We start from the raw sequence: 13,762 nt of genomic DNA, 5'->3' as shown, positions 1-13,762 counted from the left end.
TGCACGTTGTGCATTTTGATATGACTTATTAAACAGAAGAAAAAAACATTAACCTTCATTCTGTTATCACCATCAGAGCTAATAAACTAAACTGACCTTTGATTTTTATTGTCTGGTTTACGTTTGTCTCCAGTTCTCCCAAAGTGTGAGTGAAAGTGCGTCGGCCACACCGAATAAAGAAAAGCAGAAATGGATGGTGACAGTTTATCTGCAGGTAGCCGGGAAGGCCGCAGTAAATAAGTGCCTTCATTAACGAGTCTGGTGAGGTATAAAAATACATTTCCACTTAAGCAGCCAGCCGGACGAATAACAGAATCAGCAGGACCTTTGTTACAGATTCTCACCTGTTTATCATCATGCCACCAGAAAGATGCTAAAAGTCTCTCTAAACTAATGAAAGGGGAACAAGCGTGCTGGATCATGCTCAGATCTTATTTACATTTCAATCAAATCCAGTTTTGTTAAGAAGATTCCACCGAATCTGCAGTCCTTGCCTTCCTCATATATATATATATATATATATATATATATATATATGCCATGTTCATGACAATTCTAAATCATTATAAAATTACCACTGTCTGCTCCCTTATTTTAAGAAAGGGACCATAGTTGACACAGACTTGAACAGAAGAAAATACACTTTTATGTATTCTGAAGATTCATTGTTGATGATGTTAATGGCGTCTAAGAGTCAATAATAATCATAATAACCGTTATAATAGTAACAACAATAAATGAAATAAGCCCAGATATAAAGCAAGTTCTCAAACACAAAATTGATTTAAGAATGTCTCTTCAAATAAATAAATTTCATCAGACACAAATCAATGTAAATAAATAAATACATGAATAAATAAATATACTCATGTGCAATGAAGAAATGCTGAACAACATCCAAAATGAACCATTCTGTAACAAAAAGCAGACCAACTAAAAACATGCGCGCACGTCACTGTTCATGCAGCACTGAGTCCATTTGACCGCAGTCAGCAGCCACATTTGTGCAGTGCTGCTGATGCTTTTGTCACAGCCTGATGACGGCTGACGCTGGCAGATCCATGCAGCTGGCAGTCAGCACAGCTGGAGGCCGGACAGGGGCTCACTCTTTGCTTCTTTTCATATTGGCTAGAAGAGAAAAAATGACCACTTGCTTAAAGATTCTTTGGCTTATGGGAAATGACTGGTTTTCCTACAGTGGAATCAAACGCATGCCTTTTAGTAGTTTAGCAGTACAAAGCCCTGTTTAGTGTTGTGCTGCTCAGTTTACAGAAATCTCTTAATATCTGATGTCAATATATAGTTCAATATCTGGTCTCAACAGCTGGGTTTGGTTAGGGTTAGCATACCTACAATCCACCTTGCTTCCTACCGTCTGGTTCTGCTGCATTCACAGCCGCTGACGTTATCATACCAACTCATTTATACTGTCAATTATAACTCATGTCCAGCTCATTAAATTAACTGTCAAAATAACTGTTGGGTGGCAGGAAAATTTCTCACAAACTAAATAAAGTCGCCCTGAGCTCCTGTAGAGTTCAGACTCTTGTTTCTAGTGGACCTTGTTGAAGCGCTGTAACACTGCACTCAGTGCACCTTTATTTATTACCATAAAGTAACCTGGCTTTAGCAAATTGCACACAATATATAAGCAGCTTCAGTGAGCACGAGTTCAAATTCAGACACTAAACAGCACATTCCAAAACCAGGATTCTCCGAGCCCACAAACTTCCTCACCGACCCCTCCGCTAACGCAACTTATTTATTTGTTGAACTCCAGAAATATCAGGTTTCCAGTGTCAGCCTACGTCCAGTTAGCTTTGTTAGCAATTCATAATTCTGTTCTGGTCCCTGTTTCAGAGAAAAGCATCACAGTCTCTGCTTTACGTTTGATTGACGGGTCGATCGTGTTGCACCGTCTCAACATTCAGCAGTTACAGCAGCACATCTGTCAACTACATTTGTTTGCAACAACTGGAGAAGAGACCACAAAAAACTAAGAATAATCAAGCCCCCCCCACACACACACACAAAAAAAAGCAAATGTAAACTGATGTTCTTCCTCCTTTTTTTTCACATTTTCAGCCTCTTATTTCATTTCTTTTCTTTTCTGACTTCGGATAAGACACAGAAGTGGGAATGTGGTTTTATTCCAAAACGATGGGTGGCTGTGAGTCCACAACATACACGTCACACACAGAGAGGAGAAAAAGAGCGATGGTCCCGTCCCCGTCATTGCTGACTGAACTGCACCTTTAGTTCTGATCTTGTTTTTCCCAGCTGGCATATGGAGTATGGTAGTATGGCATATGGCTTTCCCTAAACAAAGCAAACTGAAGCGCTGAATACTTCTGAGAAAAGAATGAATAAAGCATTTATATTACACCAGGTGCTGGAAGTCAGTCTGAACTCGTGGTTTTGACTTCTTTCACTGTATGTAGGATGTTTGTGTGTTTACGGTGTATGGCCGCGTATGTGAGTTCCAACAGCTAAAACACACAAATCTTTATTTCCATGTTTCTTATTTCCTCTGGGCTGCATCTGCCCGTCGCTCCCTTCAGTATTGATGAAGTCAAAATAAACCCTCACAGAGTCTTTAAAGATGCCGTCTTCTGCAGGCAAAAGCCCGCTGGTGATTGTGAAAAAGAAACTTGCTCTGAGACAAGATGTTACATCAAACTTTTCACTCCAGCATCTTCTCAAATGAAGCTCAGACACCATCCCATTACCGTGCCGGTCTGGCATGTACCATCATCTGAGTTCCTGCCTCTCTGTCCGGCTGTGGGTCAGTCTACTCGATGGAGTGGTGTGGAGGAAGACGGGCTGGGTATGGGGTAATGAGCAACAGTGTGGTATAGTAGGAGCACTTAGCATCCTGGGTAGCATTTAGGATAAGAGTGACAAAAAGAGGAAGTATGGTGGTCTGTTGATCATGGGTCGGTCTTATTCGATGACCATGCAGTGGGGCAGGTGCTGGGAGTAGTATTTGAAGAGCTCAGCAGTTGCTCCAGGGCAGTTAGTCAACTCCAGCTCTTCTAGCTCATGCAGCTGGATGAGGCCTGACAGGCCAGTGGTGGTCAGCAGGGGGCAGCCTAGGAGAATGCAGCAGAGGGACAATTTCAGCTGTGGACTCGGGAAAGAAGAACACCGATCGCTCCTCTCAAGTCATTAATAATAGTGCCATAAAAATTCAGTCAGTTGTGAAAAACACCATTCATGATTTTAAGGTGATAGTGATATTCTCTAATGGCCTGTTACTGCACAGTGACACTGCATAACCCAAATTTATTGTCACATATTATCATAGAAATTCCCACAGGGCACCAGATCAGCACCTGCGCGCTGATCGCACAAGCTTCTATTCTTTTATTTAGTGTTTTAATTATTCTGATGGACACATCAATTCTGTTCCATTTTATTTATATAGCCCCAAATCACAACACACACGGTGCTCAAGGTGCTTTAAATTGTGAGGTAAAGAACCTACAATAATTCAGTCCAAAATCACTCAAAGGTGGCTCGAGTTCCAATGAATGTGAAGTTAGTCACTGTGAAGCCATACCATCACATTCTCATCATTTTCCCAGCTAGGAGTGTGGCCCGAGTAGATTCCAGGCACCACATCTTAGTTCTGGGTTCTTAGTCCAGAAGTGTGCAGTCGTAGGAACAGCTGCATAGAACTGCATTTCCTCTACTAGGCCTCCAGCAGAGGAACTGAAGTGTGTCACCAGCATGAGAAATGTTCTTAAATTGTTGAAATATCTGACCATGCAAGGCTTCTGCAGGGCGGCTGGCAAAGCCCTCCCCATACTTACTGAAAAGTTTAGAAAAAAAAACTGAGCATTAGTTAGCTTAATTAGTTGTGGGATTCTCCACTATTTTTAGTATTACAGTATCTGTCAATAGATTGGACACATTCACCCACTTTTGACTGGTACAGTATACCTGGGGCGGATGTGGCCCACAGGATCCGGTCTGTTGGTTGTCCCTGTAAGGCCTGAGTGAGGTCAATGGGAAATTCCGATTCAGAGGTAAGTAAGTACACATGTAGTTTGTCCCAAACACTCTTTGATAAACTGCCCAACAGAGAACGGCTTACTGGGTTTTTTGCGATTTGGTGGGAAATCATAGCGTAACTTTGTTGCCTTTATTTTCTACATATGTGTGTGCAAGCGAACGCAGCTTCACTGTAAATCCACCGGAACAGACATTTATGAGCGAATTGAGTTTACCAGCCCTGAAAAATGTCAGATCATTAAAAAAAGACAGATTGTTGCAGAAAAAAAGAGTTTTTCACAAGACAGGGACTTCTATGTATTTATTTGGTGAAGTCATAGGCAAAGCCGTGTGCTTGGTTTGTTGATAGCAGATTGCTGTGCTTAAGCACACAGAGAAATACAGAAACTCTATTGGTGCAGGGCAGGAATGGACATCTGTTAGCAAAACTACAAATGCAAGGATGTTTCACCAAGCTTTACACATCCATGGATGGAGCAGTCAACATCAGCTTTGTGATTCTCCAGGAAATCATCAAAAGGAAATCATCAAAAATGGGAATCCATTCTCTGATGGGGAGTTTGGTGTTTGGAGTTTGGTGCACTCTGCTACTATATCCTGGCAAAAAATAAGTATTGGAGAATGTGCCCAATCCAGGCCAACCGTAACAAGACAGAGCGAGGACACAGCAGGAAATCTGGAGCTTCGCTTCTAACTTTTCCTACTTGGTTCTGGGTGTTGCTATGTCTGCAACAAAGTTCCTCATCTTTGTGCGTGGGATAAGAAAAGAGTTTGGAATTACAGAGGAGCTGGCAGCAATGTGCTCAGTGAAAGGCACTCTGACAGTGATCTGCTCATACAGGTAAGTGCATGCTCAGATGGGACAAACTGGCAGGTGTTGACTGCCCAACTTTGAATTCTGAAGTAGATGTGAGAAAGTGAGTGAAGTGAACCCACAGCTGAAACAGGTGTTTTTGCATTGTGTTACACAGCAGGAGGTGATGTGTTGTATCTATAATAGTTAAGTTCATCAGGGGAGAGCTGAGTTGCAGACTGAGTCACAGACTGAGTCCCAGTCTGAGTCACAGACTGAGTCACAGACTGAATCACAGAGTGAGTCCCACACTGAGTCCCAGTCTGATTCACAGACTGAGTCCCAGAGTGAGTCAAAGGCTGAATCACAGACTGAGTCCCACACTGAGTCACAGACTGAGTCCCAGAGTGAGTCAAAGGCTGAATCACAGACTGAGTCCCAGAGTGAGTCAAAGGCTGAATCACAGACTGAGTACCACACTGAGTCACAGACTGAGTACCAGTGTGAATCACAGACTGAGTCCCAGACTGAGTCACAGACTGAGTACCAGTTTGAATCACAGACTGAGTCCCAGACTGAGTCCCAGACTGAGTCACAGACTGAGTACTAGTTTGAATCACAGACTGAGTCCCAGATTGAATCACAGACTGAGTCACAGACTGAATCACAGACTGAGTCCCAGTCTGAGTCACAGACTGAGTCACAGACTGAATCACAGACTGAGTCCCAGTCTGAATCACAGACTGAGTCCCAGAGTGAGTCAAAGGCTGAATCACAGACTGAGTCCCACACTGAGTCACAGACTGAGTCCCAGAGTGAGTCAAAGGCTGAATCACAGACTGAGTCCCAGAGTGAGTCAAAGGCTGAATCACAGACTGAGTACCACACTGAGTCACAGACTGAGTACCAGTGTGAATCACAGACTGAGTCCCAGACTGAGTCACAGACTGAGTACCAGTTTGAATCACAGACTGAGTCCCAGACTGAGTCCCAGACTGAGTCACAGACTGAGTACCAGTTTGAATCACAGACTGAGTCCCAGATTGAATCACAGACTGAGTCACAGACTGAATCACAGACTGAGTCACAGACTGAATCACAGACTGAGTCCCAGATTGAATCACAGACTGAGTCACAGACTGAATCACAGACTGAGTCACAGACTGAATCACAGACTGATGTTTGAGTGTTGGCAGCACGCTGTAAGTCAGGATCACCACTGAACTTATGTTCTTATCTCAGAGACGAGACATTTCCATACATTCAGAAGATGCCGGTTTTCTTCAGATCTACCTTCATATCATCATGCTATTAAAATAATGACCTCAGTCATTTATTCTTTCCTAAATCATATTTTAAATGTTTGTTTCAGTTTTTGTTGTTTCTGAAAAGCCTGAAAAAATGACTTAGGCCTTTATTTTAAGAGGTTGATGATATGTGAGCAGGCATTCAGTGATCCTCTCAGTGATGATCACCTGCCATTTACGTCATTGACCCTGAAGCCTAAAACAGGCTCCATTTCTCTCATTGCAAAAATTGCAGCTGAAATCATTAAACTACAAGTCAAATAGCAAAAAGATCCACAACTTGTTTTGGGGAATGTTGAACTAGTGATAAAATGCGGGTTACTATGCCTGCCCCACATTTTCATTGCCTAATTGTAACAGCTACTCTTATCAGTAGCAATTAATACTGAGCAGAACTGAGTTGAGTTTATTAGTGAAGTCCCTCCCCTCAGAATAATGAATTACCCAGCCCTGGTATATAGCATTCCCAGTCCTTTTAATTGCCCCATCCCAGCTTTTTTATGTTTTGGTGCAAAATGAGTATATGTTTTTGACATCAATAGCATTTTTCAGTTTCAATATTTTGCATGTTAAAAATGTAATGTGTGCATTGCCTTCTGTTTTAATTTGCATTTCACATAATTAAAGATTTTGAAACAGGGCTGTATGCTAAAGCATGGAACTCATACAATTGTATGAAGGACTTTACTTGGGAAAGATGGATCAGGAACATCATACCTGCAAGAGACAGAAGACGAAGGCTTCTCATTCCAAACAAATGCTGCAACCCAAAATCCTGCACCTACAAAAACACCACCAAAAACAGAAATTTCAAAATCCAAATCTGCTTAGCCTCCATACAATATTTGAGAACTGAAATCTCACTAAGATTAACAGAAGCTGCAATATTTATTTTAGAAAACAGATGAGAACTATATGGGGTGGCTGTAGCTCAGTAGGTAGAGCAGGTCACCTACTGATCGGAAGGTCAGCGGTTCGATTCCTGGCTACTCCGGGCTACATGCCAATGTATCCTTGGGCAGGATACTTAACCCCAAGTTGCTCTCCGACCGTTCCGTCGGAGTATGAATGTGTGTGAATGTTAGCTAATTAAAAGCACTTAGCTTAGTAAACATGGAAGTGCTTGTATGAATGGGAGTGCATGGGTGAATGTAAGACGTGTTGTATAAGTGCTTTGAGTGCTCATACTGAGTAGAAAAGCACTATATAAGAACTAGTCCATCTACCATATACAGAACCAGCTGTGATGGCAGCTGTAACTGTCTCGTATTTGATTCACGAGTTTCTGAGACCTTTGCGTTATCAGTGGGATTTTTTCTGAAAATCTAAATAAACTGCACAAACATGCCGGATGTAGAAAAAATGATACAAATTAAAGCTCATCTATACAAACTGATATTTAATGTGTTTTTATTAAATTGTCAGATTAACACTCAAGTTTCTAAGCATGTTTGAGGCTTTACAGGTTTAAAGAATGCTATACTACAAATTTTTATATTCACATTTCTACTCAGATTCAGATAATGTGTCTATAATACAAACTTGTGTTTTTTTGTTTGTTTTAATTCAAACACAAACTGTAAATCTTTCATGTTTGTGTTACCTGACAGCACCAGCGCAGATAGAGACTTCTTAATGATGACATGGTAGACAAGTACCCCAGGCCAGTGTCTGTGATCCGTACACACCTAAAATCAGATGCAGTATGATCTAATGAAAACAGTAGAGAAAACTAAAGATCCACACTCTCATTGTTAGAACAGTCATTTATAGAACAAAATTTAGAAAGGAATGGACGGGCATTTACAGGTCGCCTTTTTAGTCTTACTGGTTGCTCAAAGCACTTTACACTGCTGTAAGCCACAGTTTACCTTTTCATAGGTGAGCAGGTGAAAACCACAGATAGCTTAAAAATGAAAAGGATTCAAAGCAGCAGATCATATCATCCAGGAGATATTCTGGAGAGTATGAAACACGTATCTGATCATACGTGTTTGAGTTTCCTACAAAGCTAAGGATTTAATTCTGACATGTTAAAATAGCAAATTATGTTTTGTTGTTGGACGTCACTGGATTAATAAGGTCTGCGTCAGGTGTTGAGAAACCAGGACATACTGACGATACGTGGGCTAGTGTGATATGGATACAACATAACTGTAAAGGGATGAGAACAGGGAACTGTTGGAATGCTACTACTACAAATTACAGATTACACAGCAGTGGGGAATAAGTTTTATTACAGTAGAAGTCTTTCTGAAAGTGCTGTAACTAAGTTTAAGGATCTAATTCCTTCATTATTATGCTCTTCAGTGCCAACACAGTGCAGAGCAGCTACCTAAACTCTGCTCCCAGTGAGGTTGATTATCTCGTCAATAGTTTTACATCCTCACTGCGTATAACTTTGGATACTGTGGCTCCTCTGAAAAGGAAAGCTTCAAATCAGAAGTGCCTGACTCCGTGGTATAATTCACAAACGCACAGCTTAAAGCAGATAACCCGAAAGCTGGAGAGGGAATGGCGTCTCACTAAATTAGAAGATGCTCATTTAGCCTGGAAAAAGAGTTTGTTGCTCTATAAAAAAGCCCTCCGTAAAGCTAGGACATCTTACTATTCATCATTAATTGAAGAAAATAAGAACAACCCCAGGTTTGTTTTCAGCTCTGTAGCCAGGCTGACAAAGAGTCAGAGCTCTGTAGAGCCGAGTATTCCTTTCACAATAACTAGTAGTGACTTCATGGATTTCTTTACAAATACAATTTTAGACATTAGAGAAAAAATTATTCATAACCATCTCAAAGATTATTCTTCATGTTCGGCTGCTTTCAGCACTGCTGGTATTTGTTTAGACTCTTTTGCTCCAGTTGATCTTTCTGAGTTAACTTCAATAGTTACTTCCTCCAAACCAGCAACATGTTTGTTAGATCCCATTCCTACTAGACTGTTCAAAGAAGTCTTTCCAATTATTGATGCTTCAATCTTAAAAATGCTCAATCTGTCTTTATTAGTTGGCTATGTACCACAGGCTGTCATATTGTGAAGTTTGCAGATGACACAGCAGTGGTCGGATGCATCGCTAACAATGATGAGTCCGGCTACAGGCAGGAGGTGGAACACCTGGAGGTTTGGTGCAGAGAGAACAATCTCTGCATCAAAGTGGCAAAAACAAAGGAGATGATCATGGATTTCAGAAGGGTCAGACACCCCCTCCTCCCCCTGAATATTGGAGGATCTGCGGTGGAAGTGGTCCCACAGGTACAGGTACTTGGGCGTTCACCTGAGTAACGACCTCACCTGGGGTAACAACACTTCCAGTCTGGTCAGGAAGGCACACCAGCACCTCTACTTCCTCAGGAGGCTGAGGCGCGCTGGATTTGGAAGCTCAGTCCTCTCCTCAGTACTTTGGCGATGACCGTGTTGATTTTGGAAAAATGAACCTTTATAGGCTTGCTTTTATGTGATGCCATTATTTCTGATGTTTGTTGGTTATCAGCTTTCAGTTTTCTGTACATTTACTCTGCCCAATTTAGTTTTTTATAGATTTTTATTTGAAATCATCCCTTTTTGCACCTCTGATTATTTTTTCTTTAATTATATATTTCTTGTGTGACTCTGGTGCTCTGTTTACCTTGAGTATTCTGCTTGTGCCTGATCTGTCAAAGCAGTTTGTAACTCTCTTTTTAAAGATGCTATTATAAGGAATTGTAGTAATAGTATAGTATAGTATAGTATAGTATAGTATAGTATTAGTTGTTGTTGTTAATAACGACAACAGTGGAAAAGTGCTAATTGCCATTCAGCAGCTTTTGTTTGCAGACATATTTTATGGCATCTGTAATTTTACAGCTCTGATAAGCAGCTGAAACTGAGGAACTGTAAATTAAACAACGCAGCCGTATAAAGTGGTCAGTCAACAAAATACTCATTTCCCTTAGGAAAACTTAAGGAAAACTTATATTTTAATGAGCTGCCTGAAGTGATGTAACTGGTCCTGGGTGAGGGTCCAGACAAAGAGCGGTTCAGAAGACCCTTATGAGTGAAAAAACAAGGGAACAGTTTACCCTGCCCGGGATAGGGTTACCGGGGCCCCACCCTGGACAGACCTGGCACACCTAAACGTATTGTGAGGGTGCGCTGAGAACGCCTGGCAGAAGCCCCAGTCCGGGAGATCTTCAACTCCCACCTCCGGCAGAACTTCGACAGCATTCCGAGGGAGGCTGAGGACATTGAGTCCGAATGGACCATGTTCCGCACCTCCATTGTTGAGGCTGCTGCTCAGAGCTGTGGCTGCAAGGTGGTTGGTGCCTGTCGTGGTGGTAACCCCCGAACCAGATGGTGGTCACCGGAGGTGAAGGGAGCCATCAAGCTGAAGAAAAAGTCCTATCGGGCTTGGTTAGCCTGTGGGACTCCGGAGGCAGCTGACAGGTATCGACAGACCAAGCGGAATGCAGCTCGGGTAGTGGCCAAAGCAAAAACTCGGGTGTGGGAGGAGTTCGGTGAGGCTATGGAAAAAGACTTTCGGACGGCATCGAAGCGATTCTGGCAAACCATCAGGCGACTCAGGAGGGGAAAGCAGTGCTTCACTCACACTGTTTATAGTGCGGGGGGGGGTGCTGCTGACTTCAACTGAGGCTATAGTCGGACGGTGGAAGGAATACTTCGAGGACCTTCTGAATCCCACTGACACGCCTTCTGTAGTGGAAGCAGAGTCTGGGGATGAGGGGGATGACTTGACCCCTCATCCCCAGTGGCTGTAGCTCAGTAGGTAGAGCAGGTCTCCTACTGATCGGAAGGTCAGCGGTTCGAATCCTGGCTACTCCAGGCTACATGCCAATGTATCCTTGGGCAAGATACTTAACCCCAAGTTGCTCTCCGACCGTTCTGTCGGAGTATGAATGTGTGTGAATGTTAGTTAATTAAAAAAGCACTTAGCTTTGTAAAAATGGAAGTGCTTGTATGAATGGGAGTACATGGGTGAATGCAAAACAGGTTGTATAAGCGCTTTGAGTGCTCATACTGAGTAGAAAAGCGCTATATAAGAACTAGTCCATTTACCATTTACCATCACTGGGGGTGAGGTCACTGAGGTAGTTAAACAACTCCTTGGTGGCAGAGCCCCTGGGGTGGACGAGATTCGCCCTGAGTTCCTGAAGGCTCTGGATGTTGTAGGGCTGTCTTGGTTGACACGCCTCTGCAACATCGCGTGGAGATCTAGGGCAGTGCCATTGGATTGGCAGACCGGGGTGGTGGTCCCCATCTTTAAGAAGGGAGACCGGAGGGTGTGCTCCAACTTTCGGGGGATCACACTACTCAGCCTCCCCGGTAAGGTCTATGCCAGGGTGCTGGAAAGGAGGGTGCGTCCGTTAGTCGAACCTCGGATTCAGGAGGAACAATGCGGTTTTCGTCCTGGTCGTGGAACGCTGGACCAGCTCTTTATCCTCTCAAGGATATTCGAGTGTGTGTGGGAGTTTGCCCAACCAGTCTACATGTGCTTTGTGGACTTGGAGAAGGCATTCGACCATGTTCCTCGGGGTGTTCTTTGGGAGGTTCTGCGGGAGTATGGGGTGTCTGGCCCATTGTTGTGGGCCATTCAGTCCTTGTACAACCACAGTGAGAGCTTGGTCCGTATAGCCGGTAATAAGTCGGATTTGTTTCCTGTGGGTGTTGGACTCCGTCAGGGCTGCCCTTTGTCACCGATTCTGTTCATAATTTTTATGGACAGAATTTCTAGGCGTAGCCAGGTGGCGGAAGGCTTCTTCCTTGGTGGCCTCAGAGTCTCATCTCTGCTCTTTGTAGATGATGCGGTTCTGTTGGCTTCATCAGGGGGGGGCCTCCAGCTCGCAGTGGAACGGTTCGCAGCCGAGTGTGAAGCGGCTGGCATGAGAATCAGCACCTCTAAGTCTGAGGCCATGGTCCTCAGCCGGAAAAGGGTGGAGTGCCATCTCCGGCTCAGGAACGAGTTCTTGCCTCAAGTGGAGGAGTTTAAGTATCTCGGGGTCTTGTTCACGAGTGATGGGAGAAGGGAACGGGAGATCGACAGGCGGATCGGGGCTGCTTCTGCAGTGATGCGGATGCTGCACCGGTCCGTCGTGGTGAAGAGGGAGCTTAGCGTAAAAGCGAAGCTCTCGATTTACCGGTCGATCTACGTTCCTACCCTCACCTATGGTCACGAGCTTTGGGTAGTGACCGAAAGAATAAGATCGCGAATACAAGCGGCAGAAATGAGTTTCCTTCGAAGGGTGGCTGGCCTCTCCCTTAGAGATAAGGTGAGGAGTGCGGCTATCCGGGAGGGGCTCAGAGTAGAGCCGCTGCTCCTCCACATCGAAAGGAGCCAGTTGAGGTGGCTCGGGCATCTGATTAGGATGCCTCCTGGCCGCCTCCTGGGTGAGATGTTCCGGGCATGTCCCACCGGGAAGAGGCCCCGTGGTAGACCCAGGACACGCTGGAGAGATTATGAATCTCGGCTGGCCTGGGAACGCCTTGGGGTCCCTCCGGATGAGCTGGAGGAGGTGGCTGGGGAGAGGGAAGCCTGGGCTTCTCTGCTTAGGCTTCTGCCCCCGCGACCCGGCCCCGGATAAGCGGAAGAAAATGGATGGATGGAAGTGATGTAATTTTTTTTTTACACTGTTCCTTTTTCCACCTTAAAAATCAGAAAAATGAAGGGTGGTGAGACTGGACAGACTTACTGCGGTGACATCTGCTGGTAGATTCATGAAACTGCTGTTTGTTAATGACTTTGTTGGTGAACTTAATCAGCTGAGCTCCACATTTATAATGATAATCCACAGTGACGATGATCTCACTTTGACAGCTGGCTTTACTAAATAAGTCCCCCTAAGATCAGCAGCTGGCAAGAACATAACTTCTCCCAACTTCTCAGGAGTAGCTGTTCCATGCAGCATAGCACATGAGTCAGTGTTCATACAGGATGTCGTGGCTCTGGCACTTTCTGCCTGCTGTAAAAAGCTGCCTGTATCACTTGCTGATGTATAATTACAGTGGATAAAGAACTGAATCCAGCGTGAACTCACAGCCATGTAGATTTACTACACGGACTGCCACATGTATTGTAACACCTGTTCAGTGTAGCCCGGTACGGTCGGCCCATTCTATCAAGAACAATATGCAGGGAATGCATCCAGTGTTGCCTTTGTTTGATGGATATTTCATGAACATGAGATGGACACTGGTGGGGAGCATGACGCTGGCTCACTGACAGCTGTGATTTGACTGCCACTGGATGGCACATTGGGTGAGTTTCCAGCTCAAATATGAGTGACTTTATCTACAAGTGCTACAAGAGATGTGCCACTTTGCATGGTGAATTATATACAAAGGAAGGGCCTTGTAATACCAAATAAGTCTAAATGCATAATCAGTCCTTTAATGATTCAGTACTGAAGCTTTAAACTCTTCAGAACGATGAGCCAGGCTTGCATTCTGAGGGAGCCCTGGGATAAACCCAGTGGGTTATTAGGTGGACAGTTCATGAATCAGAGATATGGCTACATGAAAAACATTAAATGTGAATGGCTATAACATGTACAAACAGATGATATGTATATTATGGATATGGATGCTTTTCTATGTCAAGAACAGTTTACGTTGCAACTGAAGGCAGCTGCAGTAAAGGCCTGGCAGAGCAGCG

At 43.9% G+C, this 13,762-nt stretch overlaps 1 protein-coding gene across 2 annotated transcripts in view; it reads right to left on the bottom strand.

The window, feature by feature from the left end:
• Positions 1 to 554: 554 nt before the first annotated feature.
• fbxl16 (F-box and leucine-rich repeat protein 16) overlaps positions 555 to 13,762 on the bottom strand; it is a 40,575-nt gene continuing 27,367 nt past the window's right edge. Inside the window, exons 5-7 of one of the 2 annotated variants that reach the window (XM_030725571.1) lie at positions 7,721 to 7,805; positions 6,835 to 6,898; positions 555 to 3,092 (exon numbers count right to left, since the gene is read on the bottom strand). In XM_030725571.1, coding sequence (XP_030581431.1) covers positions 2,944 to 3,092; positions 6,835 to 6,898; positions 7,721 to 7,805 — 298 coding nt within the window. In that variant the 3' untranslated portion in view covers positions 555 to 2,943. The remainder of the gene's footprint in view (positions 3,093 to 6,834; positions 6,899 to 7,720; positions 7,806 to 13,762) is intronic. The other variant, XM_030725572.1, reaches the window with a different exon arrangement.

This window comes from Archocentrus centrarchus, unplaced genomic scaffold (assembly GCF_007364275.1).
Source record: "Archocentrus centrarchus isolate MPI-CPG fArcCen1 unplaced genomic scaffold, fArcCen1 scaffold_58_ctg1, whole genome shotgun sequence".
In the NCBI taxonomy this organism is placed as follows: domain Eukaryota; kingdom Metazoa; phylum Chordata; class Actinopteri; order Cichliformes; family Cichlidae; genus Archocentrus; species Archocentrus centrarchus.
The sequence above is the reverse complement of the archived record's forward strand: the minus strand, read 5'-3'. Positions and strand labels throughout refer to the sequence as shown.